The following is an 18,867-nucleotide window of genomic DNA, read 5'->3' on the forward strand; positions in this document are numbered from 1 at the left end:
ATTGCTTTATGTTTTTGTAAAAACAATGTGTTTTTCTAAAGGAGCTGATTTGAGGCGCATGGGCTGCACAGGACAACAGGATGAAAATTATCTTTACGCACCTTTGCCAATTTAACATGGATTATTAGTTTCTTCATCCCTCATAGAGTTGGTCATCGCCTGCTGCTGCGGTTGTTCCTGTTTCCGCCCTTCCTCTTTCTCATCCTCCTCCTCCTCTTTCACCACTTGATGCTTCCCTTTGTGTCACGTTGCCCACACAACGACAGGGGGCTTTTAAAAATAGAGACGATGCCACCCAGATTACAGCGTTTTAATTACAGAGCTAGAGATGCAATGGGGGTGTAGAGGCCCCTTCCACTGACAGGGAGTGGGGATGGGTTGAGGAGGGAGGGAGGGAGGGAGGGTTGGAAGGCAAGGCGGTACAGTGAATGTAAACTGTGTGCTAATTAGTGTCGTCTACCATAGCGCTCAGGCTGCAGCCGTCTATTATATAAGCAATGTTGGCATTAAGTTTCATTCTGAGCACTCCTTAAACGCACACCTGTGGCCACATCACATTTTAAATATTAATGCTCAGAAATCACCTGTGGGGAGACCGGGAGCGATTTAAAACAAGGACACTGTATCACACTCAGGTCCTACAGTAGAGTGATGACACCTATTCTCCATGAGCGCAGTGCGGTTTTCTGTCAACGGGAGAACATTTCTTCAATTTAGCAAACACAGATTTTGAGGTATGAATGCTTTAGAGTAACAATTTATCTTTTATATAGCTTTTATGATCAGTGTAAACATTAATAATTGGTTAACATTATCAAACACTACACTCTGGGATTTTAATTGTTTATAAAAAAAAATGAATATTTATTTAAAAAAAAAAGTTATCCTTGTAGTTGTTTACTACAATTGGATAGGGTGTAAATGTCTTTGTGGGTTTAAAATGGCTTATAATATCCAGATATGGGTCTTTTTAAAAAAAAAAAACATTTATATTTATATTTTGCCTAATGATAACTTTACTGTATGGTATGAAGTATTAATTTTCATGTGCTCACAATGCACTAGTGGCCTTTAAACAGTTTATAAATGCAATTAAACATGCTGAAGACATATCACAACACACTTTAAGCTTAACAATGTGTAACTACTTTGACATCAAGCACTCATTAACAGTTTATACACCAGTTATTGGTGCTTCATAGGAGGACTTACACACACATATAAAACACAACTAAAACTTAAATCTATTTAATGCAATGCATACAATGATGTGCTATAAACCTTACTGTCTTACATATCCTGCAGCAGTTTTTTCTTATTGTCAAATAAGAAGCAAATCCAAATGTGAATATATCTAGAGTGTGTATCACAGTCTGATGTATCTGAGCCATAGAGCTCCATTGTTTCCAAAAACTATTGAAACCCTGCAGTGAAACTGTTTATGCAGTTTTTAATTGTTTGATTTTTTGGGGGGGACTGTTTTGCCTGTATGTCCATACATTTTCAGAACACAGTAAATATCTTTATATGAATGGAGTGTAAGTGTTCAAAGGATATAAATGTTGAAGCAGAATTAATGGAAACGTTTGAAAATCACATGTGCCCTTGGATGTGATAAGTCACATGTGCTTTTAAAGGATGGGTGTAACCCACATGGCTGTGTGCATGGGTTTCACATGTAATCCCATAGGTTTCATATGGGAGTTTACATGGGCTTCACTAATTACACCAGCAAAAAGTTCCAAAACCACATTTTCCATGTGCATGTACATGGGGTCACGCGTGTCCACGTGTGATTTTGCACATGTGAAATTCATGTGTTTTTTCTGTAAAGGTTGTATTCATAATAAATTATATATAGCAAATAGGATGGTAATATATACAGTGTATATGTATATATATATATATATATATATATACACATATATATATCTGTTTTATTCTTGGCTGATGATTAAGGATGCAGTCTCTGTTATCACGTGTTGTTATATTGTAGCCGTTAGGCAGCATATTATCATGTAACTGAGTCACATGCCATAATGTAAACAGCACCCTCTCTTTCCTGTCTATATAATTTGAAAGTTTATGCTAAATGAAAAGCACTGCAACATGTTTCATTATCTCAGTTGCACACAACATGATGACAAAATGGCAAACTTATAAATGCCAGAATGCAGACTACAATCACCCATCCCTTGAGAACGTATGGACATTATTATCTGACGCTTTACTGTAATGCATAATGGAAACGGACGAGCTTCTATTAGCTGATTGGAGAAATTCTAAACAGCTGTGTTTGTTTAGCGGTGTGTGACCTCTGCCCTCTTTCGTATCACTCCTAGTGAAAAAAGCATTACACCATGTACTGTATGTATCATACATCAACTTAAGTGTATATCTCCTTAAACTCCAACATGCTTTGTTCTCCATGTTAAATGAAAGAGATCCTATTACGAGTTGATCTAGATAAACATCTCATTAGCACAGTAACGACCGGTACTTTTTAATTGGTTGTTGATTAGTTGTTGACTCATACATTTGAGTAAATAGATTCCTTTTTCAGATTATTAATATCTACAACATCTACAGTACACAGGATTTAGATTATATGAAAGTGTGGATATGTCTTTACTGTGACATTTAAGATTTTTTTTTGTTTGATCAGTGTCATAAAAATCTAATTACATCCAGTGTGAGTCACTGTAGAAACAGTAAAGCATTAAAAAGTCCAGAGAAGGTGGATACTTTTTATAGGTAAAGTAAGTTTTTGTTCTTTGAGCTGTTCTGCTTTTTAAAAAGTGAAATTAATTACACCAACAGCCTGTAATACGTTTTTGTGTGTGTGTGTGTGTGTGTGTGTGTGTGTGTGTGTGTGTGTGTGTGTGTGTGTGTGTGTGTCTGTATGTGTGCTTAGGCGTGTGCAGACTGCAGCATGTGTTTTGGCACCTTGGCAACCTGTTACTGTGTGCCTCTGCACTTCAGCAAACAGGTTAGAATTACATAGTGAGCATCTTTTAAATAATATCAGCTGCAAGCTCCCACTTATGGCGTGGACGGAAGATATTTATCAACACTTTGAGCTGCATGAGCCGAACAATTTCCAGACATTTCCTGTAAGTGTGCAATATGTTAGTTCAGTCTCATCTGTGGCGGGTTATTTGACTCCCAGCTAAAGCTCTTATCTTAGCAACAATTAACCTGCTGCTCTTTGTGCACACAATAAGCATCACTGAGCTTGAGTCTTACATAATAACATAATAATTTCTAGTATTATAAGGAGTGATGTTTTTAATATCGTCTGCATATGGAAGGATAATTCTTTGAGTTTTTTCTTCTTCCTGTGGGGTAGAGCTTCACCTTCTGTATAGGTAGATGCTGCATTTTATTCTCAGCCACAGCGCCTCCAGGCACAGAGCCTCATTACAGCCTCATCTCTCCTCCCCAGGCTCCTCAGCAGCCCACCACTATCCTGCAGCAGCTCCCGGCGACCATGATGCCTCCCGGCTTGGCTCCCTCCATTATGCCAGGCGGTCATGTCAAGGAAGGTATATGGCAGACTGTCACCGAACACAACTACAACTCAAGATTTCACACTTGCAGCTGTTCTTCCCTGTCTGTCACAATAGGCTGCTAGCAAGCACTCAGATATATTATTTATGGTCTGGAGATTTTGACTGTTGCATAAAATGTTTGCGTATGAGAGGGTATGTTAAATTCTACTGCGGCAGGTTTTAGTCAGACGTGTTGTTTACTACGTTTACAGATATCATTCAGTTATTGTAAGTCAGTGACACCTAGTTCAGAGATTCACAGGTCAAAACTCTTTTCAAACAGCCTCTATTTGTGACCAGTGACTGTTGATTTTTAATGGCTGCCCAAACCCGGCCACTGTGTTCCTTTGACTTTAAATGCTCTAACTGAAACTCAGTCAATTTAAAGCCAAACTTTTGATTTAGAGCCGCATGAAGCAACTTTGCATTTTGCTGAAATATTTGTTACAAGTTTGACATACTGTGTCACAACACAAGAAAAGGGAATTAGACGCTTCACACCAGACTGCATACAGTCAGGTAGAAAAGGTGACTGACTAAAACAATCTTCACAAGTTCATCCTGGTAGATCACTCTCTGCCTGCTGCCATACGGTTTTGTGTAGGTTACTTTTCATATTTAATTTGTGTGCACTGAACACAGCCTTACCCAACATCAGCTTTCTCTGGATGTGAAGTAAACAAATCTGTAGAGTCTCAGTTCCTGGAGATGGGACACACTGTTTCAACAATGCCTTGATGGCTGTTACCAACACGTTAGCTGCCGCCCTGACACATGTGTGAATTTGTTTATCTCATTTTACTTTAATTTGTTGTGTTCAAATTCTGGGTTTATTAATGTGGAGCGTCATTCTGAACATGTGCTGAATATCAACAAAACAATCAACTACATTTTTGTGATGAAAAAAAAAAAAAGACAGAACATTGAATTTGTCGACGCAAATGATTTTCATTTTTTAAGAATGTGGATACAACCATGGAAGAAGACAACCCAGACAAAACTACTTCAACAGATAAATAAGGGCACAGCCAGCCATCACATGTTTCAGTGAGTCACATTAATAGTTCACAGTCTTACATTAGCTGACATTATTGCTTTTATTATTTATGAAACCCCTTTCAAGATGGTGAAATATCACAAAGTTTGTCAAGTTACTGAATGTTGCATCACTGAGCTGACAAACAACTGGTTCACAGAGATAACACTCAGATTGCCTGGAAAACTTTTAATGATTTATCAGGGTGACAAATGCTGCTTAAAACTGTAGTCAGCTTCATATATAAACAAGCTTTTAAATATGTGGAATTATAGACTTTTGAATAGACTTTCCTAAACCTTTGTCAGAAAGCATATTTCTATTGTGAGGTGAGTCACTGCCAAATCAAGAAAACAAATACTAAGTGACAAAGAGGTGAGAAAATGAAGCTTGGCACCTCTCGTTCACCCCCTCAGTTTGACACAATGTGGGTTAATCACCTCGTCACCCTGAGGGAAGAGGACAGAATACAAAGACAACAGCAGTGATAGTGTTTGATTTTTTCAACGTGCAGACCTTGTAGAGCTGATGATGATCCAGAATGCCCAGATGCACCAGGTCGTCATGAACAACATGACCATGTCAGCTCTCGGGTCATCCGGGTCCTCAGGCCCTCCGCCCGGCCCAGGCCGGTACCAGACATGGGTAAGGGTCAGTTCAGTTAATAAATTTAAGTCCGAGTTGATGAAAATGGATTTGGATTCTGAATAGAAAATGAGTTTGAGTGTATCACCCTTATCTTGATATGATTAAATATAGGAAAAGATTAATTTACTTAGCTTCACTCAAAAATAAAATTCTTTCACTCCACATTTACATACACTCCCTGATTTTATTATAGAGACTCAACCCTCACTTCCAGCCTATTCCTCCCAATGCTTTAAACAAAGCACTAGCTGGCTGGTTAAACAGTTTAATCTATTTTCATTTCATTCCAGAACTTTGTAAAGAATTTCCCAAATCCAGAATCCACCTTGTTGTTTTAGTGTCACAAGACTAAAACTCCACAAGTGATCTTGATCTTGCACTGAGAGATTAACTGTTTTTCTCCTTCACTGTGTCAGGCTCCCAGAGATCTGGTTATAATTCAGGACAGTGAGGCTGACCCAGAGATATACCACCACTATTACCAGTCTGCCCCATACCTGTCCTGTCCTTCATGGCTCCTGCCCTCACTGGTCTACCAAGAAGACCCCAACAAACCCACTTCTGCTCCACCACACAGAGACAGGTGATCAGAGCTCCCACATGTCCATTACATCTAATATGACAACTCATTACTGCTGGTGCAGAGAATTAACTGTCAGAGCAAATGAAAAGTCAAAGGCACATTCACCACTCTGAAACAGAATGGCTAATCCTGAAAAGAAATCAGATTTATTTGGGAGGCAGCGTGTATTGAATCATCACCTGCTGGCAGCCTGAGACGGTTTCAGACAACGCAAATCCTTGGGATTTCACTTAAAGGGAAAAGGACGTTTTATGCACCTAGGCTCCATCTCGTGAAGTAGATTCAACCAGTGTATTCTCCCATGAAATTCACTTTTAAATATCTCAAACTTACTAATGCTTCGGTAACAATAATGCGTGTTAATTACTGCAAGTGTGACAGGACCTTACTTTAAGTGAATCCCTGTGTGAATCAAATCTGTTTGCCAATGTTGCTATCGCTAACTGGCTTACTGCCAGCACTACTGTGTAGCATATCAGAGCAGTGCTAGCATGGGCTCAGGGTTGTGGCAGTATTGATGGTTCATAATGACACTGTAGTGAGATGTGGAAAACTGACTTTATTGACTTGGTATTTCTTTAGAAGAGTTGACGCTTTTTGAATGGGAGTTTATAGGAGCCAGAGGTTTTTTGGAGCCAGCCCCTAGCGGCCGGCAGTGGTACTACGCTTTAAGGCACTTCGCATTTGCTTCACTTTTTATACGCAGTGTCTACGTCCATTTTTATGTATGTTGTAGTCTGTTTCTCACACTTTACATTTCTTCTCTGCTAAAGATAAAAACTATTCAAAACTGTTCAAAATCTCGACAGCAGGCTTAGAAATATTATCAGCCATTTTTTATGAATAAATATTTTACGTAAGATACTAAATTGTGTTTTTAGATTTTATATCATTGCACTTTTTTCTATCATTGGTTTTTGGACTTTTTATCATTGCTTATTCAAACATGGACGATAAAAAACATCCAGCAGACATCACACACTGATGAATATTTTTGAATGTTGTTTGATCAGCCCTGCTGTCCCTCCTCCTCCCCCACCCGGTGCCACCACTGCGACTGTGGAAGTCAACGTCACTCCTGCAGCAGGTAAAGCCAACCACACGGCAGCACTCAGCCAACAGCCAATTAACATGGTCTGCCCCCGTGATGTCAAAGGGGTCTCTGAAGTGGGGTGCCAAGAGAGGTCTCGACAGGAAGCATCATTATAATTATGATGGAAAGGGTACTGCAAGTGATTATGGTGCTGTTGATTGTTGATTGGTTGAAGAGATTGGTTCGTCAGATGCTTTAGATTTGTGTCATAATTTATCTTTGTTTCTTTCATAGAGAACAACTGATGAGACAGAAGCAAGAGAAGAAGAGAGAGTGATTAATATTATTACTCACCAAATATGTTTTAATGGGCAACAGTAGGAAGGAAAAACTATCTGGAGTTTATTAATCTTCACTCAAATGTCCTGATCTCACACTTATGTTTGTCATTTTTCTCTCTTATTATAATTCAATTTCTTTTAAGCTACTTTACAATGGCTGGAATAGGAAAAGATTTATGATATTGTGCAATATTAAAGGCATTTTTATACCTTTATTTTGTTTAACATACATTACTCGAATTGTCCAGTAGGGAGCAGCAACAGATGTTAATTGGCAAATAGACCACAGGCTGTATTGACAAGCTGTATTGACAGTGACTCTGCATGCTATAGTGCTGATGACGGCCATAACATACCACTGTGGGCAACAAGTGGAACACCGTGTAAGATCTATTTTTGTGTAACACTGTATGACCTTGTCTTTAAATACACTGTGATGAGTGCTTAGAAGGATATGAGGAAGTGAACTACTCAATCCCTTCAGGTGATGACAATAAAAGCAAGAAAAGTCTTGAAAAGTGCATGAAAATAGTGCAATTCAAGAATTGCATGGAATGTTTTGGACATGCCATAAGCAAGAAAAACATGGTGAGGCGTTTGACTGCTTTTTCTCATTGGTTCAAACTCAAGTAAAGGGAAAGGTGTTGAGATAATGTACAACTGTTTGACCCAATTCTCAAGGTTTGTATTTACTTGCTTGCAATAGCAGATAGCAAATGGGACAACACAGTGAGCAGGATGCAGCGGAGACAGCTGAGACCATAGGAAAGAATTTCAATGTCAGTTTAGTAGATTTGTCCGTGGCCACACAAGCCCTCTACATTCCCACATTCCTTGGCATCCACTGAAAATAGTATCGGGGGTTCGGAGGTTTAATTGGAGTTTTAAAAGTGGATTGTACTGTGACAGTGCTGGGTGGGGCGAACAGGATTTCAGCAGCAGTGTGGGAGGGTAATTTTAAAGATAGGGAGTGAAGGCAGCACACCCAAATCTCTGATAAAACACTAGGATTAAGAGCTCAAATGAGAGGAACGTGCCGATACGACTGTCTCTCCACTGTCTCCTGGGCAATGCCATTGTTTACTCAGCTATTAATATCAAACCACCACACGCTGCCTATCACAGGGAGACGAGTGAGAGCGACGAGAGGCACAGCAGGTCAGAAGGGGCTAAAGACACAAATATTCCTCTGAAGAGGAATGAGTCTTCGTTAGAGAAGGGCAGCTAATGGCAGCAGTAATAATTGATAAGTTAGACTGAGTAAGTTGTAGATTTAGAGAGTGAAAGAAGAGGAGGTGATGCAGTGCATCCATTACAGCTCTGCACACTAACACAGTGGGGAACAGTGCGTTCTGTGTTGAGAACAAACACAGGAGGTGGGACATGAAAGATAAATGAGGGATGTAAAGTGGTGATGTGGGGTTTGTTCCGAGGGTGGAGGACACTGTGACAGTATGTAGGTAACCAGATTATGGGAGACAGATACTCAGCTATTTATATCAGCTTGTCTGGCAGGTTTCTGTCATCGTGTTCCCTCATAAAATTCATAATTTTCCAAATTGATATATTTCTTTCATACGTTCTAATCCTTTTGCTCATATTGTTGTATTCATATATATTTCAATTTACTATCATATCATATCATATCATATCATATCATATCATATCATATCATATCATATCATATCATATCATATCATATCATATCAGATCATTCTCTATATTGTAACCCCTGATTGCTGTATTGACTTTATCCCCATTTCTCTTTGTTGCATCCCATTTTCTTCTGCCTAACCTGTTATCTTCAGGGATCATGAGGTTCTTGTCTTTACTTTTCCACTTCAACATAAAATTTAATAAGTGTGTTCATGTTGCATCTTGGACAGACAACATAAAGACCAACAGGTGTTGAGCAACATAGCTTTTATTTGTAAAAATAATAAATATCTAGGACAAATATTTCAACATCATTGCACACATTTCAAATTCATTTACACCACTGGGTATTCTCAGCTACTACAGTGTCTGTTCCTCTACCATATATAGGTATGAACCTCCACTCAGCTATCAAGGTAGATCAGCTAGTACACAGTAAAGAACAGGTTATTAATTTTCCTAAGTCCTCTTGATTGGAGGTGTCAGCAGGCACACACACGCACACACACACATATGTACAGCCGCAGTGTGTGATCACGCCGGAGCATTCTGTACTCTTCACAGAGATCAGAGACTGTCAAGGGCTTCTGGAGGCCTGGATGCTGACCAAGGCATGTTCCCCGAGCGCTCACCCCCTCCTCTTCCTCTTCCCCCCTGACTCTCCCTCCCTCTTCCTATCTCTTTTTACAGTCTGCTACCTGCCTCTGCCTTTGCCATGTCATTTTCCATCTGTCACTTTCTACATCACTGCACGCCTCCACCGCCTCTCACAGGTATAATTCATGAGTCAGACGACCACGAGAACACTTCAATTTACCTCATGAGGATATTTACACATTGCGATACAAAAGAAGGTGGAAAGGAAGTGCATGCAGCATGGTTAAGGTGCACCGGCGCATGCAACCGTTGGGTCACAGTGATTACACTGAAGAGATCAGCAGATACGATGAAACCCAGCCGGCCAGCGCGGGCAGAGATTAGCCCGTGGCACAGCTGGGAACTCGCACCCTGACTACCCACGACAATATGAATGCCTTCACACAACCATTTCTAATACTGCTGACCACCAAATGCCAACAATGACGTGAAAGCGTGACATTTACCTGGTGCTGTGCTCGCCAAGAAACACAGACAGTGCTAAAAATCTACAGTATGTAGGGTTTATGACGAATGTCGCTAGAGATTAATCTATATACATCTTGTCATGCTCCCTCCTGACACGCTCTGCTCAATGACTATCGTTCTCCATCCGTCATCCTTCTCTTCTCTCCCTAACATCCACTCTTTCTCTTTTTGTCCTTTTGTTCTTCACCCTCTCTGAGCCTCCAGGGACATGGAGCGACCCAGGGCTTTGGGCGCTTTGGCGAACTCCATGAGGGTCGGCTTGACAGGGGGGAGATCTCTTGTGATCTCCCCCACGGTCCTCTTGCTGGGACAGGCTCCGTCTGGGTTGGGGTAGGGCTGCAGGTCCTCCTCGGTGTGTGGGGCTCCGCGTCCGAGCCTGACACCCAGCTCTGCGGGGATGAAGATGGGCAAGGGGAGGGTGTTTCTCTTCGGCAGCAGCTGGTGCTCCCTGACCCCTCTTTCCACAGTGCCCACTCTGAAGACGCCAGAGGGGCAGGCCTGTACCAGCGAACGGGCCTGCCACTGCCGGGACAGAGTCTCCCTGCGAGAGTCGTCATTCATGTTCATCGTCTGCCTGCAGCAAACAGAGAAGAGTTGAAATTAGAAGAGTGGGAGCACTCACTGTGATTCACATATTCAATTAGACTGTTACTGTCTTGCAATATGAGAATAGGTCTATCAAGAACTTGCCAAGCAAATGAGCAAGTAGATCTCAGTCCGTATCTTATGATGGTAATGAAGGTTTGAAATCACAGCTCTCACCTGTCCTGAGGTTGAGTTTTCAGACTGACACTGTGCCAGTCAGCGCTGTAGCTCTCCCTCTGAGGTTTGTTCTCCTCCCGTACGCTGCAGGTGAGCTCAGCTCCCACCACCACGCCGTTACGCTTCTCCAGGACGGTGCAGATTGGCATCTTCTCTGCTGTGTGAAGGCCTGTCTCAGATTTATCGTTCTTGGTGATCACTCCCAAGGGCTGGTCTTGCGGCTGGGATGTTTGTCCGAGGAAAAACAGTGATGCTTCAGCTGGCTGTGTGTCACCTGGCTTCCACTGTCTCTCTCCCTCTCTGTGCTGTCTATGCCTGGGCTCGGGTCTGTCCACGTCTTTTATAGATGTTCTGTTGCTATTTCTGAAACATGTTGTCACTCTACAATCAGTGCGCGATGACATCCGACACCAAGTGTTCCATGTCTCATTCCCTGAGAGCTGGAAGCCTCTCTGAGGAGGGGTTAAGGGTAATTGGGCTGAAAATCCTCTGATTCTCAAATTGTATGCACTGTCCCCTCTGTAATCACTCAGCACCAACATTTTCCACTTCAGCTGTGATCACAGTGTCTTAGAGGGGCCAGTATCATGGAGACACTCTGTATGGCGATTATATAAGTATGTAGACAGACACACACAACAGGTTTAGTCTTTGGAGAGGAATCTTAATCAGGTTTTGGTCTTGATGTACATGAAGCAGCGAGTGACGCCTCCCTAATGTGGAAATATAACAGTGATGCAGCTGTTTTTCACCCACAGAGAATCTTTCAGGCCTGTAGGTTAAATATGCGTGGATGAGGAATGACACCTCTGTCACTTGGAGATAAAAGGTGAAAAGCCAGCGATCTTCACGGACTGGCTTCATCACGTCCCACTGACTTTCATTTACAGGATATAATATAAGGAGTTTATACAACAGCTGCGCTTTCTGACAACATCTACACCCCTCATTAGATGCCATTACAGTGCGCTGCCTCTCAGCAGCGGCGAGAGCTCCATCCCTGGTGATTCATTACCACGGTGACAGAGCACCGCGCAAGCCATAATCAGCTCAGGTTACAGACTGAAGTACACACACACACCCATGTGCACATGTACACAAGCATTCAACTCTGACAGTTGTCTGCTGGTGTGATGTTACTACCAGTCCCTGTCTCTGACTCATTCATCCACATCAGGTACCGGTATCATCGGATAGCATGTATCAGATGTATCGGGAATCAAGTGTGATGTGTCCACAGTGACAAGAAGCTGATCACTCACACTGTCTTTAAATGTGTTTTACATTCGGGGCACGTGGAGTAATGACTAAATTGTGCAATGTGCTAAATCTGTAGATGATGACATTAAATCATAACTGAAATTGTTTTATATTATATTGTCATTCATCATCTGTTTTTACACCAGCCTCCACAGGAGTTCTAGTTGTTGACAGATACATTAACAAACACTTGTATCTGCATACGATGACATTTCTAAATCCTTTGATAAATGTTACATTGCTTATGAATTTACCATTCATAAGCAATGGGGGATTAAAGCAAAGTGTTCCTTTTCATGCAATTAAGTGCTACTGTCTTTCTGCTTGTCGAGTGCAACAACATTTCAATTTCTTCTCTGCAATTTCTCAGGAGAGCGCTATTGTATATCATAAATACTGCTCAGTGTCAGAGAGAGAAAAGAGTAAGAGCACCATAGGCATCACTGGGGTCACGCGTACAGTCATGTTATGACACCATGGCAACCATGAAATGCCAATTCAGAAACCTAATAAGTCACTATGCAAGGTCTTTCACCATTGAGATCATATCTTTTTAGAATCAACTTGACGCTGAGCAATCAGGTTTTGAACTAGTGCACAGACTGACGCCTTTGATCTGCTTTTATTATAATGTGGGTGTTCACCTGCTCCAGCGGCAGGGGGGAAATCAGATGGCTCTCTTAACTGTTGTTGCGTGAGTCATGCAATGCTAATGAAGCCAGGGATGCGGAGGGTCTGTAAAGGTGAACAGTGATGAGGTAAGCCCTGTCACAGTGATCACCCCCTCGCTTCGTCCTCATCCCTCCACCCGCACCAGACCAGACCAGACCAGGCCCGGCCAGGAAGAACTTTGTGTTGCATAACAACACTGCCGCAGCTGCTGGGAAGTGACATTTAAATGAGCTGTCACAGAGAAAGAGATGTGGAGTGGGAGGGAGAGAGAGAGGGAGAGAGAGAGGGAGGGGGGAGAAGGGCCACTGCAGGATAAGGCTCAGGCCTGTCAGGAGATGGTAAATAAAGCAAAATATTGTGAGTGCAAGTTTGTTAGATGTAACTTTGTTTTTTTATTTGTTTTTTGGGGGGTTTTTTGTGACAGATGAGTGAATTTGGGAGGACACAGAGGAGCCTCCTACACAGGTCAAGCTGACACAAAGTGCATGTTAGCAGCAAGAAGAATCTGAGGGAAAGTTCATTTCCATTGACTCGTGTATGGACACTAGCACAAAATCTGCAGTTTGACTCTACACTCAAGAAAGTGCAGCGTGGTTTCTGTGAACACATTTTTGGGATGATTATGCTGGGTCAAAGGGGTTCATTCATTTTACTGTCTGAAAGAATCAACAGTAATATTAGCTGCTTACTCTGGCCATAACAAATGTAATATTGTTATGAAGAGAAACAGTGACAGTAACATTACCTGTCAGCTTTGCCCTCTAAAAAGTTAACAGTGAGGTAAACAGAAAAAAATAACAATATAATGAATAATTGAAGTGGATGTAACTCAATAAAATGTCAGTAGCTAACTTTAGATGCTAAGTTATTCATTTTAATATCTAGTTAAAATGTATTCCAGTTAAAAGTATTTTCAGCATCATTAAATGCTAACATTTCCCACCACAAATGTAATATTTACAAGAAATTAAATGTTAGCTGTTATTTTGGTGATCAACAATCTAATATTAAGATGTTTAAATTGTAAAGTTACACTAACTGCATTTTTCTGCAATTAAACAATTCTGTTAAAAAGATAACATTAGCAATAATCCAATGTGAAGGGGAAATGAAAACATAAAAGTGACAGTAACAGTAGCTGCTAAGACTGGCCATCACAAATTTAATATTCATATGAATTAAAAGGCTTAGTTAGTTTACCTGCCAGCCAAGTGAGAAAGGTTAAATGAAAAAAAGCAACAACAATTATTCTAAAGTGAAAGCAATACAAGAAAATATCAATAACCTTAGCTGCCCAATTGCCCATTAACTATAATAACTAGTTAAAACCTGATATTTAAAAAAAAAAATGCCATCGAGACACACTCTTCGCTTGTGGCTGCAGACGTTTGTTTCAAGGCTTCCTTCGACATTTTGACATCAATTACACCCGGCGGTGTTTCTCCAGCATACAGTGTATCATCTATGTACATTTGTATTTACACAATTATTCATTATGGGAGACAAATTTTTACATTCAGTGGCCTCTTTCTGTATAGTTTGTGTCTGCATGATTATAAGAGATTATGAGTACACAACAGTAATAAGTGTTATAATATACCATTGTTGTTATTGTTATTATTACTAAATATAAGAGTATCAAGGTAATGAGACAAAAAAAAATAACCCGCCATGTGGGTAACAGAGTCAGTTTCACTCACCAGGTTGGGTCAAATGAACAACCCATCCTCCTGGTTTAAATGGTAAAACCCAGCACGTGTTGTGTCCCACAGCGGTGGAGTTAAGGTTGTGTTATCCTTAACCCAGCAGTTTTTTTGAGTGTACTGTTTCATTCTAGCACCACAGAGTGGCACTGGTATTGTGTCTGTGTGCCAGTGCGGCGGCAGGCCGGTGCCGTGCTCAAAGCATGTGCCTCACAAGAGTGTCTCTCTTACATAACAACGACAACAACAACAACAACGTCCAGTTGACCACCAAACACCATCATCACCTCTCGCAAGCCAACGTCTGGTCCGGTCCCAACGGGATGGTCAGATGCAGGACAGCCTGCACCAGGCCAGGATTTGAGTAATGTCTGTGGATCGGGGCGTGAGCCAGCCATGGGTACACAGGCGGCAGGCCACGTGAGGGCCCGGGACACTTGTATCCCACTTCACAGGAATGTTGCTCTTGTGCCACAGTTTCCGTATAAACACTACCCCGTACTCACTCGACTTCCATGCAGCAAATTCTTTCTTTTAGTTTATTTTGAGATGCAAATTCTTCTGTTATTCTTTGTCATCTGTGGAATTGTGGAAACTCATATTACTTCACACGAGGCAGTTCAAAGGAAGACATCATACCAACATGTGACACTGTACACATATCAGGCTTTGGGCTGCAACTTTATTTAATCATGAACTGCACACTATAACACATACACAAACTGCCACAAGTTCAGAAATCTTTCACATTTTCAGCAAGTTGCTGGAGGGCAAAAAAACCACACCCTCACATCCCCTGGAAGTCACACACACAGTCATTTTAAGGGTTCAACATACAGCACTTTACTACATTGTGTTTCCATCTGCTAGTTTCCAAAATGTTTGAAGCCAACACTGCAGACTTTAGTCAGTTAAAAGTATTACTAATACTGGGCTATTTTTTCAGTGTTGTTACCAATCATGTGATCGGATGAAATGAGTGCTGATAATCATAGGACAAAATATAAAGAGGGTCTGCTCAAAGGAACATCGCTACCCTGAAGGTTCACAACAGCTGAACAATAGACAGGCTAGGAACTTGATAAAACAGAAAACACGCACACACATACACACACATACACATACACACACACACACACACACACACACACACACACATACAGTTAACACCTTGGTAATATTCACCTGAAAATCTGCTAAACCCTTTTAGATTTTGACCAGAGAACACAGACTAAGACTCAAGCTGTGCAGTTTGGGGGAGAAAGGAGAAATTCTTCAGCCTAAGCCGCGGCGACACTGTACGAGGCAACAGACACTTGAAGAGAGGAGCTACACAATTCACATCCAGGTCTAAAGGGTTGATGACTACTGCCCCCTGCCTTGTGTCTGTTATTATTACAGCCAGTAGATCTTAAGATCTGTCACTCAAGTTTCCATCTTCTCTTTCGCTCTCGTCCTCTTCTTCTTCGCCTCCCCCATTCATGGCCTCCACCCTGGCCAGCAGCAGCGGCAGGCTGAAGTTGAGGCCTGAGGGCATCTCCTCGTCAGAATCATCCCTCGGCGGATAGAAGCGCTTTGCCTTTGCTAGAAAATCTTCAGCTATATCAAGATACAGGAGACGATCCTGTGAAGAGGGAGAAGGAAACTGTGACTGTGAGGAGTGTTTACTATCTTTTAAACATGTTAGGAAAGAACGGCCGTGCCTTCATGATGTAGCAAACCTTCTGTTGCACATACCCACCCTAAATTTAGTCAGGCAAAAAGCCATATCCAGTTCTAAAAGAAGTGTGGTCGTGTACTCTAAAGCTTGTGTGAAAATCTCAAAAGATGAGTACAGATTTGTGTAGCAGAACTTTTTGTTTTCTTCTTTATTACCCCATTAATCACCTCATGACCCCTCGATTTGTCTTGTGACTCTCAGGAGGGGCCCAACCCCCGGTTTGGGAAACATTAGACAAAACAACCATAAAATAAAGTATAAACTGCAGCGTCAACTCAAAAATGTTATAATAAAATATATAATATATAAATATACTATATACTACATTTATAGCACATTTTGCTGGTAAAATTCTTGTACTTTAACTTAAGTAGGATTTTAATTGTAGGAATTATATAGTATTTATATAGTTTGTATACTGATACTTCTTCCACTGCTGTTCAGTAGGCTGGATCTGTGCCTCCTCTAAAGAGGATCCACCATAGGTTCATCCTGAGTTCATGGCCCTTACCTCATGGTTAAGACAAAGATACTGTTGTGACACCAACATTCAGGCAAATTAATGACTTATTTAGAAATCAGATTTGCAGTGGGACAACCTTGTCAAGTTTTAAGGACATATTTGGTCTTGAAGGGGGCAGCCTCTCAAATAGTTTATCACTGCTTATCTACTTCATAGGGCTTGAGGAAAGCACCCCTCACTGTGGCCTGGAGCACAGGGATGGACAAACCACGCCACATTGGGTCATGTTAGCATGTCCAGCATGAGTGAATATGTCTCACTTTTTTTTTTTTCTTTTACACCCCAAGCTCCATGTCACAGCAGGGACACTCTCACAGCGATACCTAAAGGTTCAAAGTTCTCTGCAGTTCTCTGCTCTCACCAGGATGAACAGATATCTCTCTGGAGGCGGTTCTCTGCTGCTGAAGATGGAGGTCTCAGAGTGGAGCGTGTGAAGAAGGGCACGTGCTGCTGGGGCATTACGCATGCGGTCATGTGAGGCACCGGCAGACACTGTCAGCAGCGAGTCTGCCTCCGCCATGAAACCTAGGAAAGAAGGCAAAGCATCTCTGGTAGTCTCTGTCTCATCTGGTACTCTCTATCCCCCCTCATCTGTCCAGCCTTACCTAGGTTCTCCAGAACCGTCTTCCATTTGTCTCTGACTTCTCGGCGGGTGTCTCTCATGGCCTCAATGTCGACGCTCAGACGGCGATAGCCCTCAATAAGAAAAGGACAAAGGTTTTAAGAACCATGTTCCTTCAGCTTTGCATCATTTCTCATCTACCCTCTTGTAATTGTATCATTTGAGCATTGTCCTGCTGAGTCACAGCTGCTTTGAATAACTGATCACAATAATTTCACAAAGCTTATGATGACTCTTTTCCACCGCTGTGTAGGTTGTTATTGGTTTCTTTTTTTAGCCTCAGATTAATATGATTGAATGAGGCATCTGGGAAACTCCCCCTCACATACCGTGGATCCCATGCGGGTCTTGTTCCTGGCCTGCAGCAGGGTGTAAAGGGTCCGGTCATCAGCTCTCTCCGAGTGGCTGGGGTCTCCTGGTTCACTCCACAGGTTGGTCTCCTCGTCACGACGCTTCTGGACTTCACGGTTAAAATACTCCAATGGATCTTGACTGTGTGGTCAGCCAACACACACAAGCACCCAGAAACACACTCATTCATACAATGACTATTCATATATAATGAATCAAATGCAACACGCGCACGAGGAAGCACATTGCCTTGACACTAATAATAATAATACTCATATATTAATGTGAAATGTGGTTTCTCTTACGGTACTAATGGCTGCTTCTCATCCTCATCATCTTCGTCACCGGCGCAGCAGCAGCAGCAGAACTGCATGCAGAACTTCTTAAAGGCTGAACCCATCTATTAAGAAAAGAGTCACCGTGCAGCAGGTGTTCACAATGTCAGGTAATCCAGAGGGAAGTTGTGTTTCACTCGGGTCTTGGTTCTTCAAGCAACAGTGAAGGAGATGCCAGTGGTGAGTCTGGCCTGATATATATGCACTCAGCTGGATTGCTTTAGCTCCACAATGCCGCTGTCCCTGAAGGTGATCTGAAGAAATGCTGCTCTGAAGAGATTTCTTACAAAGGGGACCTTATTCACAGCCTATATTTAAAAAAAAAAAAAGAAAAAAAAAAAGATTTGGGAAAGTAAGAAAAGGTAGCTGTCACAACATGCATGTGGTCCACTAACTTCTGGGAAAAATGAACAGAAAGAACAAAATGTCAAAAAAAAGTTACAAAGGTCACTGATCCCCCCAAACTCTACCTAATCTTCAGCTTCCCATTTTCCAGGACCCCACCGCGGCTCCTCGTCCAGTAGAGGTTTGTCCTCCAGATCATTACCCTGTCTGGGTAGAGAGGCTCAGGCATATGGCAGCCCCAAGGACTGGTGCTTCTCATCAGCCTTACATGAAGGACAATGAGAGCAGTGAGACGCTCACTCTCTGATCGATTCTAAAACAGACATATTCACACACCCATAGCCTCAGAAGACAGTCACAGCACAATCATGTGAGCTGCTCCATCTCTCGTCCTTAGCATTGTGTTTTGCCCCGAGGACAACACATCTCCTCTTCAACAGTGGCCTGAATTACACACTTTATCCAATCCACCGTGGCTGTATTGATTTAAAGATTGTTTAATTTCATAGTATGTGGTAATTTAAATTATCTAGCTGTAAATCTGTGTAAAAGTGGTCGAATAAGAATCTTTTTTTCTTCATGGATTGCTTTGAATTTCTGA

General features: G+C 41.7%; 3 protein-coding genes across 3 annotated transcripts; 1 reads left to right on the forward strand and 2 right to left on the reverse strand.

Annotated features, from left to right (window-relative positions):
• Positions 1-5,087: 5,087 nt before the first annotated feature.
• On the forward strand, positions 5,088-7,156 carry LOC111658450 (uncharacterized). Its single transcript, XM_023410986.2, has 4 exons — positions 5,088-5,232; positions 5,652-5,818; positions 6,832-6,905; positions 7,146-7,156. The coding sequence occupies exons 1-4, from the start codon at positions 5,116-5,118 to the stop codon at positions 7,154-7,156; spliced, it is 369 nt and encodes a 122-aa protein (XP_023266754.2). The 5' UTR covers positions 5,088-5,115.
• A 1,942-nt stretch (positions 7,157-9,098) lies between these two features.
• On the reverse strand, positions 9,099-11,059 carry tcap (titin-cap (telethonin)). The gene is made up of 2 exons (XM_023411013.2): positions 10,736-11,059; positions 9,099-10,547 (listed from the first exon to the last, which is right to left on the reverse strand). The coding sequence occupies exons 1-2, from the start codon at positions 10,882-10,884 to the stop codon at positions 10,157-10,159; spliced, it is 540 nt and encodes a 179-aa protein (XP_023266781.1). The 5' UTR covers positions 10,885-11,059; the 3' UTR covers positions 9,099-10,156.
• Positions 11,060-15,032: 3,973 nt separating this feature from the next.
• LOC111658421 (melanoregulin) lies at positions 15,033-18,554 on the reverse strand. Its single transcript, XM_023410942.2, has 6 exons — positions 18,392-18,554; positions 17,892-18,229; positions 17,565-17,727; positions 17,219-17,309; positions 16,975-17,138; positions 15,033-15,994 (listed from the first exon to the last, which is right to left on the reverse strand). The coding sequence occupies exons 2-6, from the start codon at positions 17,984-17,986 to the stop codon at positions 15,782-15,784; spliced, it is 726 nt and encodes a 241-aa protein (XP_023266710.1). The 5' UTR covers positions 17,987-18,229; positions 18,392-18,554; the 3' UTR covers positions 15,033-15,781.
• Positions 18,555-18,867: the final 313 nt, after the last annotated feature.

The sequence above is a fragment of the Seriola lalandi genome, unplaced genomic scaffold (genome assembly GCF_002814215.2).
Source record: "Seriola lalandi dorsalis isolate HSWRI2012SDOR001 ecotype SW California unplaced genomic scaffold, Sedor1 jcf7180002054443, whole genome shotgun sequence".
NCBI lineage: Eukaryota > Metazoa > Chordata > Actinopteri > Carangiformes > Carangidae > Seriola > Seriola lalandi.

What these genes read in the sequence shown, in the direction of transcription:
- LOC111658450 (XM_023410986.2), top strand. Translation starts at nt 5,116, where the DNA reads ATGATGATCCAGAATGCCCAGATGCACCAGGTCGTCATGAACAACATG. An exon ending in CAGGCCGGTACCAGACATGG is followed by an intron (nt 5,233 to 5,651) that starts GTAAGGGTCAGT and finishes TCACTGTGTCAG; the next exon opens with GCTCCCAGAGATCTGGTTAT. An exon ending in GCTCCACCACACAGAGACAG is followed by an intron (nt 5,819 to 6,831) that starts GTGATCAGAGCT and finishes TTGTTTGATCAG; the next exon opens with CCCTGCTGTCCCTCCTCCTC.
- tcap (XM_023411013.2), bottom strand. Translation starts at nt 10,884, where the DNA reads ATGCCAATCTGCACCGTCCTGGAGAAGCGTAACGGCGTGGTGGTGGGA. An exon ending in AAAACTCAACCTCAGGACAG is followed by an intron (nt 10,548 to 10,735) that starts GTGAGAGCTGTG and finishes TGTTTGCTGCAG; the next exon opens with GCAGACGATGAACATGAATG.
- LOC111658421 (XM_023410942.2), bottom strand. Translation starts at nt 17,986, where the DNA reads ATGGGTTCAGCCTTTAAGAAGTTCTGCATGCAGTTCTGCTGCTGCTGC. An exon ending in GAGAAGCAGCCATTAGTACC is followed by an intron (nt 17,728 to 17,891) that starts GTAAGAGAAACC and finishes CTGACCACACAG; the next exon opens with TCAAGATCCATTGGAGTATT. An exon ending in AGACCCGCATGGGATCCACG is followed by an intron (nt 17,310 to 17,564) that starts GTATGTGAGGGG and finishes TTTCTTATTGAG; the next exon opens with GGCTATCGCCGTCTGAGCGT.